Here is a 26828-nt window from a genome sequence, read left to right on the forward strand (position 1 = left end):
GAGACCAACACCTTCCATACCACAACCTCCTTTCAGGTAGTTGTAGACAGAGATGTCAGTTTGTCTCCAGCTGAAGATAAACTACCTGGGTGCAGGATTCCCATAAATACTCAAAAACCAGCCCTATAAACTTGCACATGGCAGTTGTAAGTTCCAATATGCTTGAACAAATCAGACATAGCCAAAATGGTGTTCACCATGTTTGCTGTTCCCTACGTGGCCATACTAATTTGAACATATCAGAAGAAAAAAAAGCTTCATAAATTATCTAAGTCTTCAAAAGTGTTTCAGAACTGTTTAGTCCTAACAGAGAATTTCTACCTCTCTCACCTGAAACACTAAAGGTAAAAGATAATGCAAGTGCTTAACAACCACTCAAGGGAGGACAAAGTGGACAGGAACCACAAATAAATTCGAAAATCAGAATAGCGCAGACACACAGGTAAGTGTCACAGCTCCTACAATGAGAGAAATACTGATGTGCAACACAACGGCTTTATCACAGCTCCCAAATCCTTTGTTGACTTTTCAAACAAAGACCACTAAAGCCAGTTCTTCACAAAGCGTAAGATCTGGGCGCAGCAGCACAGACATGGGGCTTTTGTTCTTATGTCACCTCCGGCAGGACTGGAGCACAGAGCAGAAGCTGTGGTCTGTGCCCAGCACCGAAGGGGACACATCCTTGAATTCAAGGCCAGTGATATAACCCCGTCTGAAATATTCTCATCCACATTCACTACAAAACCCCAGACACTTACAATCTGGTCGGTGTTCAGACGGATTCTCTCTTCCAGGCACCATGGAGGTGTAAACCAACTGACAGGTATTAAAAAAGGCATAAATGAAAGGAGAAAGAGTTATCACCAGCCACAAACTCCCCTCTCCTTGAGGGCCTGGGATGGCATCAAGACTTTCAACTGGATCAGTAAAACATGTGAAATCCTTAATAGAGGCAGCAGAACAAATTGCAAACTCGGAGACAAACACATACGTAGAAAGTGGTTTCATCAGTTTATTGCTTTTTGCCACCGGAACTTTGCTGCCATTTCACAGATGGTCAAGTCTGTGCAGTGTGTGCGACCCTGGAGAACAAGGTTTTATCACAAGCTATGAAACTGGTGGGAAAACAATCTAATAATCAACATAATTTGAGCATTTGACAGTAAATACAACACCTCCAAAAAGTTATCAGCATTTACATTAATTGATAATATTTTTAAGTTACTGAGTAAAGGAAATCAGTAAGGGATCAAGTGCTTTGGAACACGTACTCCCAGTGTATCCAGGATGTTATCCCACCACACATGTTCCGAAATCTTCCAAAATTTCACTAATACCAAATGAAATTAAGGTACTTTGCTTCCAGTTTTAATACCAGGAGAAAATAATTAGCACGTTTTAATATATTAACTAAAAGACTATCCGTATAAAACTCTTCGCACATGAAATACTTTTAAATTAAACAATATAATTATTATACTTACAAGAAAAACGTAGACCAGAAATTTATTGCTAGTACAAAAATCAATGTGTTCCACAGAAAGTCAGATTAACATTATTGCTGTAAACACAAACAGTGCCAGAGACAAAAATGCGATTTTCAAATCCGCTCACCATCCACAACTGGTTTTCAAGGCCGTGTAGGTCCATGTGTCTTAGGAAGGATGAGGCCCCCCCACCTTTCTTCAGAGTTCAGCTTTATGATCTCATGTCATTTTATTGCCTTGTAGTATTACGGCCAGAATCAGTCTGCTGCTTCTGCGTTCTAGCATTAAGTCTTTCTTCATGGAAAAACCACCCAAAAATAAAAACCCGAACCACCCTAATCTTGCTTTCCCATATCAGTAGTTTTACAGTTTAAAACTATAACCATATTCATATCTTCACCCATTAAAAAAAGGTGGGAACGTTCACCACGTGGAGAGTTCCAGGACTATGAACATGTTTCTAGGCCAACCTTTGATCAATTTGCTCAACAAGCTTTCACTCCCAAATAAAGCATTTTTCACATACTGTAGACTGAGTAACAACACTACTCAGCGCAAACACAGTCATAGCTACTACTCTACTTGTAACAAAACGAACACCCAAACCTTATAGATCTGCACAGTCCAGTTTCTTTGCAATGCACTGATTTCCAGTCATAAGACCATATATTTTATTTATACAGCATGCTGCTTTCAGCGTTAACCTTGCGTGCTACTAGATCATACTACTTGCTCAAAGTGATTTTCTTCTTAACTTACACACACTCACCCCATTGCTGACTTAAACTCCACCTCTCCCTTCAATTAAAAAGCCAACACTAGAGCTCATAGGTGTTATCGTCATTGTAAACTATTAAGGTTACAATATCTGTAATTCATTACATAAGGATCATAAAGTAAACCAATGGAAATTTTAGCTTAGTCATAGATTGTTATTGCTAAATGGAAGATTTATACAAACCAGTGTTTTATAGAACCAGAAATTGTCACGTCACTCAAAAAAACGAAACTAAATGGGGAGGGGGCAGATTTGGAGTTAATGCCACTTCAATTGGGGTCACTGAACTCTGCTGCAAATCAACTAGTTAGAAACATTTATCTGGGTCTCAAGGAACAGAAGTGACAAAAGGTTTGATTCAGGTGACAGTCTCCTACTGGCTAAATCCAGTAGCGTGCCCTCAGTGCAAACAAGCCTCATGATAAAGCAGGATTCTAACCCAATATATCAACGCATCGATGATTTTAATATCAATCGTGAATATCAAAGTACTTACTACTTACTTGTTGTCACAACGGTTCCTTTTTCTTCACCTCCACTCCCACATTTTTCCTCCACCTCCCAAAAAATATTAGCACAAAACCAGAAGAATATAAATATTTGAGGGGGAAATGGAATGCTCAAGGTGCAAGAAATGAAAGACTTGAGAAGCATTCACCTTTCTTCTCATGGCACGCATGAAAAGTTATACACCAAGAAATGGATCGACAAAATCAGTAGTTCAGTGAAAAATAACTTGTATATCTTGTTAGACAACTCAGGCCAGCATTGTGCGTACAATATACATCTGAAAACAAAAACTCTGCTTTCTTCAGACAACAAAAAACAGTAAATACTTTAAATTGATCTCTTTCAACTCCAAGTTCTATTTACACAGTTATCCACAAAAATGTGCAAAGTAAAATCTGACACCAAAAATCAATTTAAAAGTCCAACGAATTGAACTTGACGATAAAAATGGCAGCAGAGATTCCACATCTGTTATAGACACACTTTAAAGAACTACTGAAGACAGTGAAAAAGTCGCTCCAGCTGAACCTCTGGAAATGGAACAAATCCAAACAAGGTAAATTCCGTCACTAGCTGTCTGTGCTGCAGAATTCACAATGTATCCCGCCCGTCAGGTCTTTGACAACTTTTTCTTTGATGAGTTTTTGCAGGAATTTTGTTTCGCTGGTCACGTTGTGCATGGTTTGTCTGTTCATGGCGGCCATGCAGAGGTTGTTGTAGTAGTGCAAAGGTGTGCTGGGCTGATCCAGGTCATAGCCAAACCCTGCTAAGCTCACTTCGTCACACAAATGTGTGGCCAGGACAACTGCTGTGACCCCAATTGTAGGTACATTCTGAAAAGGGGGGAAAAAATAAGCCTGCTGAATTCAAATATATTCTCCTTTGCTAGTTTTTAGAAACACTTTACAAAATGTAATGGCTTTATCTCCTCACTTAAAACTGAAATCAATTAAATAAGCCAGCAATTAAAACTTAATTCCAACTAAAACTAAAAATCAACTAAATGATCAAGTAAAACTAAAAACTTCAGGGCCAAATACTCATTCAACTTGAGCAGTTGCCTCTAACAAGACTTTTGGCTGTCAACACTACATTTATTTTTTTCTGTGAAGGCAAGATGCCCTATTACTATGTAGTTAAACCACAAGCGAACCCTCACTCCAAACAAATAAATCCTGACACGCAGTTAAACTTGACATTTCTTGATGTATTTTTACTTCAGTCTGGAGCAACAGGCTCTCTGACAGCATTCTTCAGAATATGACTTTTCACTGAAGAACATGTGAAGAAAGCCAGTATATCACAATACATAGCTGGATATGTTACATTATTTTTATAAATAAATGTGAGAAGCTCCTTCAAACATTTGTGCAATAACACTATCATTAAATACTTTTATGCAAAAGGTGAAAAGATGATGGTTATTCAGTGTTTTTCATAGTTCAAGAGAACTAGTGACATCCAATTTCTCAAACAAATAATTAAAATAACAAAAATGCAGCGTATCATCAGATTGAGCCACTCAGCACTCCATACTATTGCTGGTGAAGGATGTAGAGGGGGGGATATACCCATCCAGTTGCTTTGAGCACGCTTGCAATTTCACCAGCTGGCAGGTTGCTTTACACTGGCCTGGTTTCCATATTCTGCTTTCCCTGCAGCTGGAGACACATCTGTCTACAGCTGATTACTGGTTTGACTTAACAGAGCTGCTCTTCACACACTTAAATATTCAAAACACGCATTTGATGTATGTTAACACCAGTCACAATGATGTGTGAGCGAACACGCTGCACTGGAATGAATTTATGTCTCGCTGCATGCGAATGCTTTGGCAAACGGGCCATTTCGTATCAGCATGCACAGGCATAACACCTCATCTGAAAAGGTGAGCTGAAATCCTACTTTGATTTTGCACAAGAAAATACAGGAGTCTTCTGAGAAAGTGTTAATTTCACTATTACTTGAGACCAGCTCTGAAACTGCACACAGAAACTATACTGAAGGAAGAGCCACAATTTTTTTTGCTTCTTATTTTACTTTGTATTTTCTCATCTCCTCCTAAAAGGAAACTTCTTACCTTATCCCAACCCCAGAATTTTGATCGAGGTTCAGGGAACTGTAAAATGTCCAAAGCCGTCTCTTTGATGATGACTGGATTCAGAATCCGAAACTGCTTTGACGTAAAAGGAATTTTCTCAGCAACCTCCTTCCAAAAGAAGAGTCGCATCCACAGAGGCTAAAAGAAGGAAATAAATAGTTCAGTGAGGGCAAACTCTGAGGCTGCAAAGTGTATGGCAGACAGTACACAAGTTCTATAATACATCACTGATTCTGAGAAACTCGGGAAACAGATCATAGCTAAGGCAGTTTAGGAATTCCAGTGTACAGCTCAAGTGACTGACCTAGAAAAGGAAAACATCTTCAGAGTATTTGGAATTGCAGAGAGAAGAGAATTGCAGAAAAGGGAAAAGTTATTTATTCTGAGTATTTGACTGCACTTTGTGTTTAATTAGTCAACATAACCACCAGCACCTCCAGGTTCTTTGGACCTTCCCCAGCACCACTGAGCAGGCAGCAGTAGTTTAAAAAGTGCAAAAATGGAACTGCAGTTTTCCACAAATGTTAACCAGGCATTCTGAATCAAGCATTGGATTTAAAACAATTTTGCCTGGGCTTTGAAGTGAACAGCAGCTGCTCCACAGCATCCACCCAGTGATACATGTAACATTTCAGAAGAGGATTTGCACAGGACTCAGCAAACTAGATTCTCATTTCATGCCACTTGCAGTCACTTAGAAGCATACTAACAGGAAAACAACACTAAATCAGGCTCATTTTACAAATCTTCCCATAATAATGCATAACACTAAGCCACTAAGCAAATGATGAAACTTATACAGCTGCAACATAGACCTGCATTTTTAAAAAGGCTTATCGCTACCCTGACATACAACTCTACAGCATCTTAAACTGATCAAATCTAGGTTGTCACTGTAACACCTTCCCAACCTGTGATCTGAATGAGTTTACTAAAGTACTAATGCCTGCACAGAGAGCTGATCCAACCAACAGCCTCGTGTTTGAAAGGAGAAGGATGTTCTCAGTTCACAGAATCACAGAGTGAGACTGGAAGGGATCTCTGGAGGTCATCTGGTCCAACCCCCCTGCTCAAGCAGAGGCACCTAGGGCTGGTTGCCCAGGTCCATGTCCAGGTGGCTTCTGAATAACTCCAAGGACGGAGACTCTATAACCTCTCTGGGCAACCTGTGCCAGGACTCACAGTCAAAAAGTGTTTCCTCACATTCAGAGGGATCCTCCTGTGCATCAATTTGTGCCCATTGCTGCCGGTCCCATCACCCAGTACTACAGAAAACAGACTGGCTCTGTCCTCTTTGCACCTTCTCCTCAGGTATTTATGTACATTAATAAAACTTCCCCTTGAGCCTTCTCTTCTCTAGGCTAAACAGTCCCAACCCTCTCAGCCTTTCCTCATAGGAGAGATGCTCTCATCCTTCAAGCACCTTCATGGCCCTTAGGTGGACTCTCCACTACATCCAGTCCCAGATCAGTTTTCAGAACTGTCTCTCTGCACCAGCAAAAACACCAGAGCAAGGAAGGAGGTGGGAACGAGCAGATCTGCTCCTAAGCCACGCAAAGCAAGAAAAAAAACAATAGGGCTGGTATCAAGAAATCTCATCTCTATTTCAGGCTATGCAGACTTGAACGAGTCACTTAAACCTAATGTAAAATGAATTCCACTTTAGTCAGCACTTGATATGTCATGTGGCTCGGTGCAAACCACCAATATCTGCAGAAAATATCTATCAGCATGAGGCCTCAACATGAATGCTGGTACCAATTATAACTACGAGACATAGCTAAAAAAACCACAAGGTTGCATAATAGAAGCAGAAGCAACAGATCAGCCAGCTTCTTAAGCATTAGAAAAGGAAAAACAAACAAAAAAATCACAGGTAGGTAACGCTACCACAGTACATACCAAGGTTTCATTTTTTACCATTGCTTGAAGCCAATTGAAGTCAACACTTTTAAACAAAACAGCCACAAACAAGCTATCAGGAGGATACTCATGTTCAGAAAGGGGGGCTCCCTCCGGGTAAGTCATCCGTATAGTAGTTTTGTTACCAACGTGATCTGTGTATCCCTGAACTGGTGCATCATTTAACCTAAAAACAAACAAACAAAAACAAAAGGGAGAGAAATTGCATTTAATAAGCACAGGTTACAATCTCATTAAAACATCAGACACTAAGCAAAGTACTTGTATCTGGCTCACAGATTTTTAACAGAGCATGTTCTCAGTATCTCCATGTTCCTTGCCTCACAGGCTCATCCATCCCTTATCTTTGAGAGGAAGCCAATTCTATTTCTGGATTAACTGGCACGAGTTCAAAACTTCAAAAAGAAAAGCTTGAATAAAAAAGTTGAAACAGCACTGAGGAATTTCACATTCAGCCCTTTGTGCCAACCCAGAGAGGCTTAAAAGGGAGAGAAGACACACAGGAAGTTTCCTGCGTTATCTTTTTATATATAAATATATTTACACACACACACAAGTATTACACACAGAAAGGCATTCAAATTATCCCTTCGATGCAACGTAATATAATCCCATGGGTTTATATCCTCCCAGATCATTAAAAATTTCAGGTTCTAGCACACTGCTGACAAGAGCAGCATCATCCAGCTCCATCAAGTTCTGCAGAACAGCTTAAGTCCTGCAAACTTTTCTATATCAACAGAAAATTGACCTTTACATTGCCATCCTAACTCCAGAGAAATTCTCTGCCCCTCTACACGCTAACAGGTTTCTTTACCTTTGTATAAGACGTATCAACTCACTGTATCAAGTCATCCCTTTTTAAGAGGAGCAAGTCTTAGTTTACAAAGCAACTTGGGAAAAATGCTTGTATTAGTATTTGTGACTTTACATGATTTAAAATACAAAAGAAAGTTCACTCAGTAATGTTTAGAAGGCATGAATACAGAGTGTGTGTTCATTTAATTCAGACAGAAAACATGAGTAATCACCGAGAGCTCACACCAAGCTTGTAAAGATAAGGAAAGATAAGCAAGCTATACAGTGTGTAAACCAACTCTATGCTGAAACACCAATTAATTTCTATTGTGTTTGAAATAGCTGTTATAAAAAAAAGTCTTCAAATAAGCATCCCAACTAACCAAGGGGAAAAAGACATACTTGAGTCCTAAAGCCTACCTGTGAAAGCTTAAATATACGAATGGATAAAACCAGGATTGTCTACTTGGCTATGATTTCACTGGTTTCTCGCTCATTTCTGCCCATATGTTTTCAAATCTGAAGCCCACAAACAACTACACTGAATTCCTGTCTTGTGAACAAGACAATTTATTTTGCTTCTAAGACTTCAAATTCCAAAGTCACGGGCAAACTTCTCAGAAGCCCTTTCAGAAATAGTCTTATAAGCTGCATAAATGTTGGCGATACTTTCCCCTTAAAAAACAAAGGCAGCTCATAATTGTAGTAGTTGGAATTAATAATGGAAATACGTACCTTATGACAATATCAAACTGATTCAACAAGTGACCCAGCTCTGATCCATGAAGAATTCCACCACTGCCAACAACAACACAACGCTTACAGTGTTTTGACTTCAAATCTTCTGGTAAATCATGTTCAGGTAAGAGTTCAAGGAGATTTTTAAGCTTATTGAAGTACTTGTAAAATCCAAAAGGAGGCCCATATTTAAATAAAGCTTCATCTTCATTTATATTTTTTCTTACAAAGGGAGATATGTCCATGCTGTATTTCTCCGCAAATAACTTCCCCATCTCTTTCTTCACATAAGAAGGCCGGCACTGTTCCTGCAATGCAGCGCTGGCATACTGTTGTGCTCTCTAAAACAAAACATACGTGATTTGAGCCAGGAAAACCAGCTTCAGGAACATACAAAGCCCTCTTAATGCAACCCACCCGCTGACCACCAGCAGTTTAGCAAACACAGCAGTTTATAAAAAAAGCTGCGACATGGAAATACAAGATATTTAAAGCATTCACTCCAACACAGACACAAACTAATGCAGGGTGAAAACCTGAAAAGGAATATCTCCCCATCCAATCACTGAAATCTGGATAGGAGCTTTTCTAAATAAGCTACTAAAAGAGATAAGTGCCAATGAGCCATTTGAGAGCATTTGTACTGTTACTTAAAACAACAGATTAAAAAAATCTAGACATACTTCTATCCACCTAATTCAGCAGCAAACCAGCAACTGGAATTCTACTCCTCTGCTCAAATGCATGACCCAAGTTCTGCCTGCATGAGGATTTTACCAGAGACACGTCCACTGGGTAAAAATTCTGTGAAACAGCAGGCTGGACTTGCTTACTAACCAAAATGAAGCAACTTGTTCCAGAAGTATTGCTAAAGCAGTACTGCTAATGACTAAAACACGACTTCGAAAGGAATGCAAAGTGGTTGTGTTTCAGGTCTTCTTTCAAAGACAAGTCACCAAAATAAAAGTTTCGTATTGCATGAAAAGATTAAGAAGTCAGATAAAACTACAAATTGATGTGTTTCATAAAAAAAAACAAAACAAACACACCACTAAATTATGCATGTATGTTTTTTAGAAATCTGTAGTGGGAGGCAGGTACTGAAGTAACAAAGAAAAGAAATAGTAAAGGTATTATTTTTATCAGTTAAAATAAAATCGTTTTGCATGTTCTTTTCCCTGCTACAATTTTGCTGATCTTTCCTCCACTGTACTAAAAGAAACCATGAGGAAGCACAGGGTCACATAATCATGACCAAAATCTAGTGCTCAGTTCCCCTTCTGTACTGTTAACGGAAGTGTGTATCTGGGTGCCTAAGGAGGGAAGTTGTGTTGCCTTTATTTTATATATATATATATTTTTAAACAAGATTGTTCTACATAACTGCCTCTGCCACCACTGTAACAGTCTCTGCAAATGTGGTCATAACCACCACACTTCTTTCTGGGCAAAACACAACTGAGCAACTTCACGCTGTACTTTGTGAGTGAGAGTCAGTGCTTAATTAATTAATTAATGGCAATCACTTGACAATTGCCCCAAACAACATGCAATCAGCTACTACCTAACTAGATAGAGAACAATGCTATTTCCTCATCCTGCATCTAACACAAACAAGATGAATCATGAGACAGAAATAAACAGAGCCCATGCAGTCTTTAGGTTTGCTCAGCTTAAGGCGGTCGTGTTCAGAAGCAAGGATATGTTATGGAGAAAAGAAAGAAGTCAAATAAGAAGGGGAGGCAAAGAGACTCAGAAGGGGAAAAACATGCACTGAAGAAAGTGGGGGAGGATGGACACGCAGTGATGCTAAGGTAAGACTATCTTAAATCAGGGCTTCTGCTCTAAATTGTGTCTTGGCATTGAGACATTCACAGAGAGAAATATAACAACTCTAAGCCAAGGTGAGTATGGAGCAAACAGGTGAAGCAGCAAAGGCAGAGAAATGTCAATGAGAATGCAGAGACAGCTTTATTTGCATCTTACAGCAGTTTCTCTCTGTGCTTCTGTTGTCACTCCACAAGAACAAAAACCAGAAGTTCTATGGCATGAAATTAAGCAAAATGTATTTTCTTCTCACAGGATATTTTCAGCATCTAGTTCTTTGCTATAGACCCCTGTAACTCTTATATTGTCAACTGGAAACTTTTAAGCCAATTAAAAAAGCCAAAAAATACCAACCCTTACACGATCGAGGTCCACATATGGCATTTTTGTTCTGTCACATTCTTCAGGGCCAAAATGTAACTTGAGGATATAAAGGAAGCACCCTCCAACCACACACAGTGCAAGAAGTCTAAAAACAAACAGAAGGGTGCAGGGGTAGGAGAGCAAAAAATAAATCAATCATTATTTTTTTCCAGCAATCCATCAATTGTTAAATGAGTATTTTTTAAACAAACTGTAGGCAGTTGAAGAACATCAGGTGAATACCTATTGCTTTGTTCACTGTCTTTCATAATTCTTCAGAGCTATCTGTAGGGAAGTAAAAGCACGTATAGATGCTTTGATGAGGAAAACGTCGCATATTGACAGCGATTTACGCAGTTTTATGCCTGCATCATACAGGTTAAATGCACCTCTGATGGGTCAAATGCTCTCCCCACACAAAGAAATCAGAAGTGACTTTTGTTTTCCTACTTTAAAGGGCAATGTTATTTTGAAATATGTCTTTTTCAGGCAAGGTAAAAAAAAAAAAAAAGAGAACTTCAAATTGCAAGATTTTGGGCCAATGACCATCACTCATATGCAGAACTTTCACCTCACTGGGAGTCTAGAATGAAGAATTTAGGTTATTTGGTTTATCTTGAGAAGGCTAATTTAATTATTACATTCCCCAAACAAACAAAAGAAAAAAAGAAACACCTTTAAAACTGAGTAATACAGATTATCCATATTTTTGATCTACTCATTTGTCATTCCTAAGGAATCTCACAGTTGATCTTCAAGTATTCATGTGGCTCATTTCATGTGTAAACCGTTTTGCAAAAATTACACCATTATTTGGTTAGAATTGTGTTTGTTGCTCAAGTATGTTGTTCAAGCTTTATTATTGATTTTCATTTCCTATGGCTTCCTAACAATCAGACATTTGTTTAAATATTTAAAAAAACACCCAGACAACCTACTAGGCATTCAGTGTTTCTTGAAATTCTTTCAGATGAAGTTAACACAGGTTTCCAAGATTACTTTTTTTTTAAGTTTGTACCATATGTGCTAATAGATGCAATCATGGCACTTAATTTGCAGTATGTGCTGCAAATAAGGCAGCCACTGGAAAAGCAGCACTGTTCTCACATCTGATTTAACTAAATTATATTCTGCACTGATAGGAGGTCTAAAAACATTCAGTAGCATGTTGGGCTTCAGCCCCTGGAAATCAGCTGTGTGGCAGAAACAGGATTCACAGGGTTTTTCATAGAGGTTTATCAAGTATCTCTAGATTCAGCTGGGCTGCACCACTCAGGTGCTCAAAACACCAGTGGATATAACAGTCTGCCCTTTTGTTGTTTTAAGACCTAAGATTCATATGGCAAAGAAACATCATAGTAGTGATATGTTTTGGTTTAAAATACGGCTCTGGATGTACATGAGCAAACACACATTAATTCCAATTTGATGTTAACCTGCAAGCAATGGAGTAAAGAAGATTTTGTGATGGGACATTCCAGGAGTCTTCATAAACAAAATAACTATGAGGGGACACCTCCCCAAAATACCCACTAAACATCCACTGCTCTTCAATTTCTTAAATTATCAGACAAAAAGCCTCAACATTGTTACTTATCTGGATTAAAAAAAAAAGACTGGAAATACTTGTGAGTGTTTTACTGGGATCTCTCACTGGCTTGGAGAAACAGACACCACTATTAGAGAGCCTCCTCAACACATTTTAGGTACCCCAGGGCACTGTCTAACCCTCCCTTCAGTTCCTGTGGCAATCTCAGCCCTTGATTTTTGCATCCCTTTTGTAACTGCCCAGGCTCAGGGACAGTAACTGCCATAATGACACTTACTTGCGAGTACCTTTTAATAACCAGCTTCGTCTTCTCATCTTCACGTGCAACCACCTTACACCATTGCACAGGAGGTGAGCAATCACTTTTCGGCTTCACAGAGTTATTGTCACTGCGCATTGCTGTAAAAAAGAAAAGAAAAAAAATCATCATAACCTTTTCTGAATGGAAAAAAGTTCACAGAACATCCAGTGACTGTTAATTTACTCCTTCCCAGAGAAGACGGTGATTCTTGGTGTTTGTGTCAGAAATACTGAACGACTCCTGACCTCCTTGTGATCAAGAACATACTCATTTCAGATGCACTGCCAGGACGTGATTCTAAAAGTACATACATATTGCCAGGTATAGGTCTTTGTATTCTTCATCAGCAGTAAGTCTAATAATTGCAACGACATCAGTTACTGTCAAATGCTAATGTTTGACCTTCAAACACCATTTTGTTTAAGCAATTATCAGACTCTAAATAAAATCTACACAGTATGCTCAGTGTATTCAGGATCCCTGAATCCAAGTGTCCAAATATGACACTACTTCAATCCCACCCTCAGAACTGGAGTCCACATCTTGAGTCAACTCCCTGGTTTCCCTGAGGTTAAGCAAACCTGTCTCATCATCAGTCTAAATCTAGTGCAGACCTTTTCAGAAGCCTCAACAACATTGTCAGCAACTTCAACAGCAAGTACCAAGGAGGAAGGGCAGGAAATTTGGCCTGGTACACAGCAGGAGGCTGTAAGCACAAGGGCAGTTTCTGTGCATAGCAGCAGGTCCCTTCAACCAACACTGTCAACCCAGAAGGAGCTCAGAGTGCTCCCTCACAGATGGGCAAGTCACTTTATCAGCTAACGAGAAGCTATCTCTCCACTTACCGTTTGTAAGCTCCCACAAGTTTCTATCAGCATGTTTAAATTCTGATTTCTGAAAGAAAAATGAAGGTGGGCACATCAACCTCTCCCAGGATGCTGCAGTTAACCAATTATGTGACCAAACATGGAAAGGCCATGCAAAGCCTACCGGGTTTGCCCTGAAAGGAGAAGGGATGTGGCCAAGGGTATTTCCTGCCCTAGCGACCTCCAGGGGCAGCACTCCCTTTACTCCCTTTGTGCAGCCTACCGTGCAAAGATACAGCCCGGTCCTCCGCCCTACTCGTTCCCTTTGATCTCAGTCTCTGCTCTCCACTGCAAACACATTCACACTCTTCTGTTCTACTGCCAAGAGCTCCATCTCAAGAACTTTTTAAAAAAAAAAAGCAGAACTAAGGGAAGGCTTTTATCTAGGGACAATCTTCCACATTCTGTTTTCTACTCAACTTCTTTTTATTTTATATGGCAATATGACCCATTTGAACTAGCCTCTATTGCCACTTCAAAACACTGCTTGTTTGGACAAACAATCCATGTTCTTCAATACGAGGATGAAGGAACTGGTAAGATGGAAGCCAACTGAAATTTCAGGGCTATCTAAGAAGATGACTCAAAGTCAACATCAGCCATCTCAAGTCCTGAGGTGCAGACAACAGTTAAGTGATGCTTTCTAGAGTCACCTGCAAGTGGCCATAAACCACAAAACAGAGCAAGGCAAAAAATAATTATTAAAAAAAAGCCTAATGGTTTTTGCTAGCAGAAAACTTCACCACTTAACTCAAACATGCATAACTTGGTTATGATATTAATAACCTCAAATTACCCACCTAGTTGTGTTTATTAATTGCACACTCTGAGCTGTCACACCTATTTCTAAGCCTTTGTCACAAAGAAGCAATACTCTAAAAACCTTTTAGTGAATTTGGAAGCACTGTACAAACCAGAGTCGGTACCATTACATTTGTGTTGGAATGGGGTAAACCAAGACCCAAGGGGTGACACCCCAAGGTCCCCAAGAATGCTAGCAGTTAAGCTGGAAACCACATCCAGCTCCAGTCTTCCACACAAGCTGTCAGGACACAAGACCGCAGGTCACAGGGAACCTATCAAGTCTTACAAGCTCATTATTTCCTCAGAGCAGCATCTCACCTTTACTGGCTGCATCTATACCGCTGAATAAAAACAGCACTGAGGAGCAAAACTGGGTGTTGACATCACCACCCCAGTCATCTGCACTTCAAGTCCATTTTGCTCTCAGCCAAGATTTGCAGCAAATCAGTCAAGTCCACATGGGTAAACACCTAACGTGCATCAGCAAAATGTGTTACAAGGACCATACCCTAGTGCCAGTTGTGGATAACCAAGGTGAACTGCTCCACCTTGACATGTCCAGTGCCAATCCAGCAGGGCTTAGACAATCACCTTACATTCCAGGTAGGACACTCCTGCCATACTACGCAGACAAGACAACCAAGCACCTCTCATCATTACACATGATGACAAGTGGCACATGCAACAAGCAGCAATTAGAGGATGCTGCAGAGGAGAGTGAGAACAAGGTCTGCAGACCAGGTGGAAACTCCAGGATTACTCCACGTACCACAGAGAGTATCAATGGCAAGATCACCGCAGAGGAGACCAGTTCAGGCCAGCACAAACAAGGGACACAGCATGGTTTGGCAAAAGGGAAGGGGTTTGCTCATGGACATGGATGGCTTATAGCACAGATGTGACCGCTGAACACTGCATTTGCCTAAGCTATGACATACGTCAAAGCAATAATTACATCTGTCAGTTCCACAAATCTCTCCATACACAGCTGGGGAGAAGTATAAAATTGAACTTTTTCAAAACAGAAAAAGACAAACAAAAAGCAGGAAACAAGCTTCAACCATTCTCACTACAGAACAATGCAGGTACTAATTCTCTCTTGGGTAAACAACAAAAACAGGCAACTTGATCACGCTCTACAGGAACTTAGAATAGATTCTGCACAAAAGCACTGGTCAGACCACGTACCAGAGGACTGTGCCACAACAAAATCATGGCAACAATGTCCCAAGTGACAACATGAAGACTGGCCATTGTACTGGTAAAATTTATGAGTGAATACACTCCAGATTAAGCACATATTTTCCAGCAGTTTGAATCAAATCCATAATGTTTTACAGCCAGAATTACAAGGATAAGGTTAAAGCCTCACTGCCTCTGCTTTGTTCAAAGCAGATTTTTAGTTCTTTGCAAATTAGTCTTTCCTGTACTAGGACCCGGGTAATTTGACAGAAATGCTTGTGAAAGACCGCTCAATGTATAGAAAATTGTATATTGCCGAATGGCACTAACGTACTTCTGGAATCATCCTGCAGCATGGAACAACACAGCAAATCTCCTCCGCTGCATAAAATGTCAAAGAAGAGTTCTGCTCTGTGAACAGCACTCTTTTAATCAGTTCCAAAGGTGAGAATTTCCTACTACAGAACTGTATGCAGAGATTCTACAACAGATGCACTTTTCCTGAAGCCTTTTGAAACAAAGAAAAGGGGAAGCTGCAAGAGAACTGAAAGACAGAGAAGGAACAGAGGTGGAGACTGATGAACACAGGAGATTAATGAGGAATTTGAGACTGCAAAAAAACAGTGCTACCTGAAAGCCTTCCCTGACTGTGAGCAAAATAAATCCCAGGCAGCCCCAAACGGTTGTCTAACTCACCCTGGATGTGCAAACAGGAAAAAGGAAACACCGCAGATTTAATTAATCACCTCAGCACATCCTTTCTGAGTCCAGCTCTTATGATTTAGTACGCTCAATGGTTTTGTTAATTTTGTTTTCTTTATAACAGAAATAATGTCAGTTTTCATTTCACTTGCAACCTTCAGGTTGACTTTTGACAGTTGTTTACTTCAGATGATTCCTTGCTAGACCAAGTCTATATATATAGATAGGCAGACAGACAGACCAAGTCAAAATACATCCATCCAGCACAGCATTTGTTTTTAATGACTCAGGGTTTGATCCTGCACTCTTACCTGTGTCAATAAGCACCTTCCACTGGCTGGAATGGTTTAAGAGTGCTCAAAAGGGCAAGGTTGGTGCTAACAAGCACCTAAGAGCCCATCTGTCCCACTGTCTTCCTGAGCTTCAGAACAAACCTGAGAGTTTACAGAGAGAACCATAGCAGTTAAGAAACCAAGGACCAAAGACAGGCTGTGCCTACAGCATCCAGATTCTGTTGTTTGCATGCAAACACCACTGCCAAACACCACTACACCCTTTCAGAAAGGGGCAGTACTACAGTTGTTTTGGGAGCCATGAGTGCAAACATCACTATTTGTCTACGAAAGATGCTTCAGTAGTAATGCTGTATTACAATCACATTTTGCACTGACATTTCCATAGCTACTTATCATGGTGTAATTAGTGCAGACTCAAGGGACTTAAATTTGCTTTTCATCTACTGAACTTAAGTGATTTGTGTAAAGCTGCTGCTGGAGCAGTCCATCAGTAGGAATATGCTCCAAAGCTTTTTGTGCTGCTCTTCTACTCACCATAATTTACTTACGTCGCATTGTTATTCTTAAGTAGACAAAATTTCTACACTTGGAATATTTCAGAAGCAATTAATTTAAGTCTTCAGGATGTCTTTTTATGTGAGGATGCAGAAAAAACTAAAAAGCAGCATGTGTCATGTTGTACATGACCAGTGCCACGTCCTCAAAAATCATGTTTGGTTATGTACAGCGCCTGAATTTACTCAAAGACAAGAACAAAGCCCCCATTGTTTTGAGTGCCAACAGTGTCACCAGGCATGGAGACACGACCAGACCAGCCTGCATACAAGTGCAGACTGACGCACACACCTACAGCCCTCACCAGCCTCTTTAACCCCCCAGAACCATAATATCCCATGCAGGGGATGCTTCCACTTACCTCCGTCACTCTACCAATTCAAGCACAATCCAGCCTCCCCACACACCAAGGGTCCGGTTAACAGCCTCCACAACTGAGCTCAGCATTTTATGTGGGCAGGTACTGGTCCAAATTAACTGCACAGGCAACGACCAGAGCCACAGAGGAAATACTGGCAGGAACAGTTACTGTCAGTCGGTAACTCTTCATGCAGAAACTTCTGTCTCAGATCTACAGGAGCAGCTGCACGTGGGGCTGTTATCTGCCACCTGCAACTCGAAAGGCTCTTACCCAAGTCCATGGGGAAGCCACCCTAGGCAGAGCACTGCTTAGAGCCCAGCAGGAGAAGAGGAAGAAATTTTTGACACTGAGGGTGGTGAAACACTGTCCCAGGTTGCCCAGAGAGGTGGTGGATGAACCATCCCTGGAGACATCCCAGGCCAGGCTGGACGGGGCTCTGAGCAACCTGATCTGGGTGAAGGTGTCCCTGCTCATGGCAGAGGTTGGACCGGATGAGCTTTGAAGGTCTCTTCAACCCAAACTATTCTATCACCTTCTGTTCTACAGTTGTAGAGCATCTCACACATGACTTCAGTGTACACCTGAAGCTCCAGGGAACTGAAAATACAAATTAACTGCCCCTCTCACAGTACCATCAGAAGCAGCAGGAACAGCCAGATTTACAAGTCATCCGCCAGGCAGCTCATCTCACAGTCTTGCTGCACAATGCAGCCTTTGTGGTTCACGTAACAAGATCGAGAAGCTTGCAGTATAAAACCCACAGCAACTGAAACATGAAAGTCACACCTGTATAACGGAATTACTAATCAAATGCAATAGGGCTCAAGCAGGCAGTGAAACAGAAGGCAATACTAATGCAAAAATATCCAGAAACGCTTGCTCACTTCATGTCCTCTCCTTTAAATCAAATTACTTAGGAAACGTATTTTTAGAAATGGTAAATGATATAACAAAAACCACTTGGTTTTGAGCAACATTTGTGCTTCAAAAAAAGAGACAAAGTTAAAAGGCACAGAAGATTTTTTTCGCATGGAACAAACTCAAGCAAGATACTCTTCATTGAGATGTTGTGCACATTTCCAATATCGGTGATGAATTCTGCATGAACTTCCTGTTCCAAGGCTTTTTAAAACAACAGAAAAACTCACAGACATACCGCAAAACTTTATGCAAGGAATTACAAGAGTGCATTTAAGAAATCTTAAACCAATTACAGATTGGTTTCCTGGGACAAATTTGGGAAAAACAGATGACAAAACTTAAGTGATAACTACAACACTAATGTCTGTGATTACTTGTGAGAGTCGTACCCATGAAAAAATTACACATTTTAATCTATGCTCACTATTGACCAACTAGATATTAATTTTCATTAAGGTTTTCAAGACTGATAGAATATTTGAATAGAACATTATTCAACTTATGTAACAACATGAAAAACAGTTTGGTAAAATTTATAGTTAGGGCTAATTTTGTTTGCTTCTACAGTCTGAAACCCATAGAGAGCAAACATAAGAGCTGAGGTGTAAAAAAAAAAAAGTTAGTGTAAAAAAAAAAGTTAAAAAAAGAATGGTTAATTGTGTGGCAGTTTTTCTGATTTTTTTGTTGTTGGTGGTGGTGGGTTTTTTTGAAACAGAAGTTTCTAAGCTAAGCTTAAGCCAAACACTTCCCCTCCTCCTCCCTTCCTCATCTCAAGTGCCCTTATTTTTGACAGAGGTTCCACGGAACCCGTCCCAGCTCCTCTGGGGAAGCCACAGGCAGCGCAGGAGTTTGGGGTCACGTGCACAGTAGTTTGTGTCTGCACATCCTGTGTGTTTCTCATTGGGTTTCCTCTGCCCCTCTGTGCTTACCAGCTTACCTGCTCTGGCACGGGTGGTCCCCAAGTCACCCAGGGTGTACCCCCTCCAGGACTGTCCCTCCCAAGTCTCCTTATCAACCTTTCCAATGCTTTCAAACTTCATCATCACTCCATTGGAAACAACAAATCACAACTAAATAAGTTTTGCAAATAATCTACCTTGTTTAAAAAAATCACTATTTTTTTAAAAAAATCAACAGTGGATCAAGATCCACCCCAATAATATTCATTATAATACAATAATATAATATTCATTATAATAGAAAGAATAAAAAAGCTGAAGTTAAGGATAGTAAGCTGTGCAATCCACTATACACGGAGGATTCTGCAGTTGCAAGCATCCTTATAACTGCAGTACAGCAGAGGTATTTTTATCAACCCAAAACATGGAATATTTCTTAAAGAAAAACGATTTGAAAACCTACTCTCTCATAACTTAACAAATTTATTATTAAAAAAAACATAAGAGCTCCTCTAGCAAGAGGCACTCAAGAAACTGCACCACAGCGAAGGACTGCCTCAATTTCCAGTGACTTCTGCAGACAGGAATCCAAATTTTTAAGCCAAATTTTAAACATAGTTTTTACAGACTAGGAAAGTCACTAGAAAAATTGCCCAGATGTTAAAATTTGGATTTCAAGCCTATACAATGAAAGTAAAAAGCCTTTCATCTGAATGGGCCTATTTGCCCATAGTGACAAAATACTTAGGAAAAAGCAGGGAAAGAAGAACAGACAAGTTATCCCAAAGGAACAGTTTTCAATATTGAGATCTCTTTCTATAACACAATTAGCATTGAAATACCTTCTTTTAGGCTCATGTTCAATGGCACATGACAAAAATCCCCCAAAACCACAGGCATGCGGAAAAATTCCAGAGCTACTGAAGATCTGAGGCAGACTTATCAGGGACACGCTGAGGCACGAGAGACTCTTGAGTTATAATGTGCAGCAATATATTAACTTTTGGGTATTTATCTTCAAATAATCTTTTGTTCATCATCCTACCACTTCCTAGCAGAAATAGTCACAAGACATGGAAAGACAGCAGCCTAGGAGCTGTTGCAGATTAGACTAACAGCTTCTCAATGGAGGAAAAACTGGAATTGAAGTTAAAAATTAGAGACTTCTGTCAGTTATTTCTTCTGTTGCAACTATCTAAACCCCACAGTAAAGTTGGTATTTAAATATATGTAGGTATTTGATAAACTTTTTAATATTAACTGCTTAGCACCTATTACTGTTAGATCAAAAAAGCAGACGTGCCTGTTCTAATTAACAGTAGAGCCCGTTGTTCCCGTTTGTTTAATAGTCAATAGAAAGATGATCACAGAAAGAAGTCTGGCCTATAATAGGATTATAAGCAGCTACAACAGGACATTGATTGCATTAGCACCTAATGTGTCTTACAAAATGAACTTTGACTAGTAAGGCTTTTCTAATCAGACAATAAAAAGTAAAAACCAAAAGTTTTCTGTACAAGCTACAATTTGGTCAAGATCCACCTCCTCAGAAAATGAGAACATAACAGTGAATCCCACACATGTGGACGCAATTGGCAAAAAGTGAAACAAGGAAGAAATGATTTTCAGAACAGTTGACAGACACTCCCAAAGGTACCAACAGGACAGCAGGTGGAAATTATTTTGCCTGGAGCCAAGAATACCAGCAAGAAGCAGTTGTACCTTAGAGGCATCAGCATTTTCCACTTTTTTGCCTTACGATGCTCTACTTGTACTTTTTTCTAATTTTTTAATGGCTCATTCCTACATACTCTTTGCAAGATCAACCACCAACCCATGAAATCATTAATTAACTTACATTATTGTGTCTATTTGCCCTGTCTTTTCCTGTAGGAAGGATACGCATGGCTAAGTTACAACTTGCTCTTAACCCCCAGTCAGCCAGACAGAACATAAAAAAAATGGTTCCAGCTCAAATCTGGTCCAACTATCAACTTAATTAGAGATATTCAGAGTGTAGCATCATCACTTCCTTTCAGCAGCATTCACAGGAAGCTTTTTGGATATTAATAGTGCCTGCTAAAATAACATTATAGGCAAAGAACTCTTAGAAGGGTTCTGAATGTACAGGGACCCCTCTCTTGATTTCACTTCTACCTTGCCACCCCTTTCTCTAGTCAAGCTTTCCAAAGCTTTTCTAAGCTTTCCTGTGAAACCTCTTTTAGTAAGGAACAGCTCTAAAGTGAAGAAGAGCAAAAACCCATCATGCATAAACACAAGAAATATCAAAAAGCACCAACACTGAGGTCAACTGTATGTGGTTTAACAAGGCCGAATGCCAGGTCCTGTACTTGAGTCACAACAACCTCAGGCAGCACTACAGCTCGGGGAAGAGTGGCTGGAAAGCTGCCTGGCAGAGAGGGATCTGGGGTGCTGATCAACAGGTGGCTGAACATGAGCCACCATGTGCCCAGATGGTCAAAAAGGCCAACAGCATCCTGGCTTGTATCAGGAATAGTGTGGCCAGCAGGACTAGGGAAGCGTTTGTACCACTGTACTCAGCATTGGTGAGCCCCACCTTGAATCCTGGGGTCAGTTTTGCACCCTTCATGATAAGAAAGACGCTGAGGTACTATAGAGAGCACAGAGACAGGCAATGAAGCTGGTGAGTGGTCTGGAGCACAGGTCTGATGGGAAGCGGATGAGGGAACTGGACATAGGACAGCCTTATCGCTGTCTACAACTACCTGGAAAGGAGGTTGTAGCATGGAGGGTGTTGGTCTCTTCTCCCAAGTAACAAGTGATAGGACAAGAGGAAATGGCCTCAAGTTGTGCCAGGGGAGGTTTAGATTAGATATTAGGAAAAAATTATTCATGGAAAGAGTTGTCAGGCATTGGAACAGGGGGCCCAGGTTAAGTGGTTGAGTCACCATCCCTGGAGGTGTTTAAAAGGCATTTAGACGAGGCTCTTAGGGACATGGTTTAGTGCTAGAGTCAGGTTAGGTTATGGTTGGATTCTATGATCCTGAGGGTCTCTTCCAACTGAAATGATTCTATAATTCTATGAAAACAGTACATGAAGTTGGGATTTTTCTGACTCCCAAATGAGTCACAGAAAATCAGTACTTCAGCCAGGCAGGAAGGACCATGTGAGTTAACACATTGCTCTTTTGAACAGCATGGTATTAAAAAGATAGGTTTATTTCTTGCAGAGGAAGCTTTTGAGGTTCCCCTTGTCCCCCTCCACCTTTTTTTTTTTAATAAAAAATGCCAATTCCAGTCTTCCCTTTTATGTTATTTGTGTCAGAAACAGTGGCCTGTCTGCTTGAGGTGTTCAGAACCTGAGGTCAGGCACTCCTCACAGAATCTGCACGAGCAAGCATGCAGGAAGAACGAATTGCAGCATAACAGCAGGCAGCTGCTCCTCAGAGACCCCTCCGGCACACATCTCGTGCACTCCTTTCCACAGCGCATCCTCCTCCTCAAACTCACAGACCCCCACACATTTGGAAGTGGTGCTCCACTAGCTTGAGGAAGAGCCACCGCTAGGACAGGAGGAAGAGAGCACAGCGTATCAGCACATCGCCCACCACGAGCTGGGTGAGTTCACCTAGCACAAAGTGGAAAATATTTCTGAGCCCCTCCAAGGAATCCAAAATGAATTAGGTCTTTCCCCTTACACGAGAAGTTTGAGGAATAAATCTTCCTTAAAAGAAATGGTCAAAAAAGATGAGGCATAGCATTAATCTTTACTGGTCTAAGGAAACATGCCAAAAGACTTACACAGCCAAGAGGTTTCATATTACATCTGAATTATGCAGCAGAATAGCACCAAACAACTGGTAATTATGGAACAATGTTAAGAGTACAGCAGCATTTTTATCACAGGATCATCTAACACTACAAGAGACCACAGTAAAAATCACACTTGAGCCTACGGAATCAAAAGAGGGGATGCCAAAAGCCTCCTATGAAGAAAAGGTTTAAAAATAAATTGCAATATAGCGGAGGATGTTGTTGAAACTAATTTTAGTGCTTAACTTCTGAAATCAAGACTTCAGGACCAAACAGGTTGCAGAGAGACCTAGTGGGTCAGGTGAAGAAAGAGCTGCTCCCAAGGAGAACAGAGCTCAGCTTGTCTTCACAAAACAGGCTGAGAGTTTCTCCTTAGATACACCAAATATGTAAATATGAAAGCCGAAAGCAAACAATTCAAACAAAAGGACACACAGATGGAAAAAGCAGTCATCAATAAATATGGGCTACATGCAAAAGATTCCTGAGCAGCAAAGGAATTACTCCTTACCATAGGAGTAATGGAAAAATAACAGCCAACACAAGTTTCATGGAAAGCCGTTAGTAATTTATGAATGATGTTACAAGAGTTGCCTGCAACAGGGGAGACTCCCCTATGATCCAGATGTCCTATGTCCAAATTACCGTTGTGTTGTTTTGAAGCATTGGATGCACCCACTGCAGAAGCTTTGAGCTGCTGTGTTTGAGTTTCATTCAGACTTCCTTGCAATCTGAAAATCACTCCATGGCAAGTTTGAAGCATTGGCTGAGTCTTGTTGGGTAACATAGCCTTTATAAAAACTCAAGACCTACTTAAGTTTCCCAGGATCTCATATGTAAACAAAATAACCCACTCTCCAAACACCTCAACTCTGCAGCAATCTTGGCATGTTCTGCATCTATCACGTAAACAGACATATGTAAAGCAAACAAAATTAAACATTCTTAGCTCATTTTCCTCAGTGAAAGGAAGCTTCTGCTATTGCACTTTGTTTTCCTACATCCTGCCTCTAACTGCCCATCAATCATTTAGCCAATTTAATCAAACAAAAGGAGAATACGAAATTCACAGAAGTTCCAGGAAACCAGAGACAGGACAAGCCCATTTCTCATCAGCCCCGAGGAAGCAGCCAACACACCAAAAAGCTCCTGTGCACGAACTCTCAGCTGTATTTTGACCTTTCAATGAAACTCCCTGTGTTGGTTGCCTCTTATCGGGTTAGCAGAGGGCTTGGGAGACAGCTCAATGTCTCCTGCTGCATGATCTAGGCAGGAGATAGTAACCTTGCTGCAGTAAAACAGATAGAATAATACAGTCCGCTGGACAGCCGCACACCACTTCTGAACCGCATCTGTACTGTCCTATCACAAGCTGCATTTAGAAACACTTATCCACTTTAGACACGTAAAGACCATTTATCTAAACAAGTTTTCCTTAAGAAAGTAAGAAATATACATGTTTATTTACCCTTTTTCTCAGAATGAAGCAAAACCAGCCATTTACCATTTACCTCAGGAAAGCTGTTTACCTACAGTAGTTTTATAAGCACTTCCCATTCATTTCCACAACTAAAGATAGCTGCAAAATAAACATCTTTCCTCCATCAGCTTTATATTTTGATTTTATCTACTGGAAAGAAAAAAAAAAAACAAAACCAAACAAACAAACAACCAAAACGCAGCACGAAACTCTTTTTCCTAAGTAGCACTGAAGAAAACAAAAATCTTTTGGCAGCAACAGCACAAGTCCTATCTATCTTGCATCTATCGCTCCCAAGCATGAAAAAAAAAGGCTTTAAAAGGCTATCACAACCTGCAGACAAGCAGAAGCCTAGAAATTTTATTTCAGAATAACAACTCCAGACAGCCCCAACTACATTCCTCTCCCTCCAGGGGGAGGCCCGGCACAGACCTGACTCCCATCGCCCATCTGCTCCCGAAGTCCCTCCCGCAGAGCCCCCCGGCCCGCCGGCTCCTCCGCTTCCCCGGGGCACCGGTGGCCACGTCCGAACCGCTCAGCCCCGCGGTGGGGAAGACATCGCCGTCCGAGTGACCCCGGAGGCCTCCGGCTGCCCCCGGCCCTCTGAGGGAGCGGCACGGAGACACCCCCAGGACCCACCGCCCCCTCAAAAAATACCCCTGAACGGCGGCGCCTTCACGCCTCAGCTGCATCTTTGCAGCAGCGCTTCTGAGGGCGAAGCCCCCTCAGCACCAGCCCCCCCCTCAGCACCCGCGCCTCCAAACCGCCCTCCCCACCGCTGGAATAACCACCCGCTCCCCCTCCTCGAATTACCCCACCCCGCGGGTGGGTCTCTGGTGGGTCTCCCCCAGCCTGCCGCCGCCAACCTGCTCCGGGCTCGGGCCGAGCGCTTCGCCTCCGCATGGGGCCGGGGGCGGCGCGGCCCCGCCGCAGGTAACGGCTCCGCGGGGCTGGCGGAGGGAGCGAGGGGGGCGGGGGCGGAGCTACACGTGACGGGGCGCAGCCAATGGGGACCGAGCGCGGCTCCGCAGCGGGGCGGGGGGGAGCGGGGCCTGCGCCAGGGTGGGCGCGGCGGCTTGAGGGAGGCGGGACGAGTCTTCCGTTCCGCAGCGTTTTGTGGTGTTTCCCGAAATAAATACAGAATCACAGAATGTCAGGGATTAGAAGGGACCTCAAAACACCATCCAGTCCAATCCCCCCATGGAGCAGGAACACCCAGATGAGGTTACACAGGAAGGTGTCCAGGCGGGCTTGAATGTCTGCAGAGAAGGAGACTCCACAACCCCCCTGGGCAGCCTGTTCCAGGCTCTGTCACCCTCACTGAGAAGAAGTTTCTTCTCATATTTAAGTGGAACCTCCTGTGTTCCAGTTTGAACCCATTACCCCTTGTCCTATCATTGGTTGTCACCCAGAAGAGCCTGGCTCCATCCTCATGACACTCACCTTTTACATATTTATAACCATTAACAAGGTCACCCCTCAGTCTCCTCTTCTCCAAGCTCCAGAGCCCCAGCTGCCTCAGCCTTTCCTCACACGGCAGATGCTCCACTCCCTTCAGCATCTTTGTTGCCCTGCGCTGGACTCTCTCCAGCAGTTCCCTGTCCTGCTGGAACTGAGGGGCCACAACTGGACACAATATTCCAGATGCGGTCTCACCAGGGCAGAGTAGAGGGGAAGGAGAACCTCTCTGACCTACAATTCCCAGACCTTTCTCTCCTCAGTAATTAGTGGATTTGGGTGGATTTCCCCACACACACCGGCCATGCTGGGGGAACCCGGCGTCCCCGTCCCCTCAGCTCAGCTTCGCCACCTCATTTCCTCGCCTCCCCACCCTGTGGAAAAAACAAGATCGCTCACAAAATCACAGCGTTTGAGCTGCTTTTATTGCGCCTTATGCTCCCAGGAGCTTGGTTGCTTGAGGGTTTTCAGGCCTCTCTGCAGCTGTCTCAGGAAACTTGGGGTGTTTTTCTGACAGAATGTGCCCAACACTATCACAATAAGCATAAGAAAAATGTATGACTTAGTGGTAGACCGGTGTAAATGACCAGTTGACTTGCAAGGGAGGAGAAATCACATTGCGGATCCACCTTACCATGGGTGTAGAAGTCGCAAGTTGAACCACCAAAACAAAAAGAGCTGAAAAACCACTGAAGCAGAGCTAGAAAGCCTGGGCGCTGGCTGTGGGAGAGAGCTGATTAAGCAAGAAAACAGATTAAGTCATTACAAATTGTGCTAGCTAGGATTTTTTTTTTAAATTTTAATATCTGGCTCATTGCTATGGCATCTAAAAATTGCTCTCTAACCTAAAAGGTTGCTCCAAAACAGGAACAGCAATTCCAGACAACTATGCAAAGAGATTGAAAAGCATCATGATTTTCTGACAGATAAATAGATATATTCCCATACTGCAAGGCTTATGTTCTGAAGCAGGGTGGTTCAGATGCTTTCAGTTTTTATACAAGATAAATGCAGATATGCTTTTTATCCATAGATTGGTCTTTTCTTCACATCTCTTGCCAAATTACACCTCTTAGTATCTACATGGATGATATATCGCTTTTGTGTTCTCTTGGCTGCTTGATGGTTTGAGTT

General features: G+C 41.6%; 1 protein-coding gene across 5 annotated transcripts; it reads right to left on the minus strand.

Moving 5' to 3' along the window:
* Positions 1 to 1016: 1016 nt before the first annotated feature.
* Positions 1017 to 25169, minus strand: ST3GAL5 (ST3 beta-galactoside alpha-2,3-sialyltransferase 5; the record flags this gene model as incomplete). Of its 5 annotated transcripts, none has more annotated exons than XM_080343981.1 (8): positions 1017 to 3608; positions 4856 to 5014; positions 6779 to 6965; positions 8333 to 8676; positions 10523 to 10631; positions 12362 to 12473; positions 13221 to 13269; positions 25050 to 25139. In XM_080343981.1, 8 exons carry the CDS (start codon positions 25137 to 25139, stop codon positions 3345 to 3347), a joined length of 1314 nt encoding a protein of 437 aa, XP_080200107.1. In that variant the 3' UTR covers positions 1017 to 3344. The 5 variants fall into 5 exon arrangements, with proteins under 5 accessions (XP_080200107.1, XP_080200106.1, XP_080200108.1 ...); XM_080343980.1 differs by having other exon boundaries at positions 10517 to 10631; XM_080343982.1 differs by lacking the exon at positions 13221 to 13269 and having other exon boundaries at positions 10517 to 10631; positions 25103 to 25169.
* Positions 25170 to 26828: the final 1659 nt, after the last annotated feature.

Source organism: Nesoenas mayeri (genome assembly GCF_963082525.1).
Source record: "Nesoenas mayeri genome assembly, chromosome: 4".
Classification (NCBI taxonomy): Eukaryota; Metazoa; Chordata; class Aves; order Columbiformes; family Columbidae; genus Nesoenas; species Nesoenas mayeri.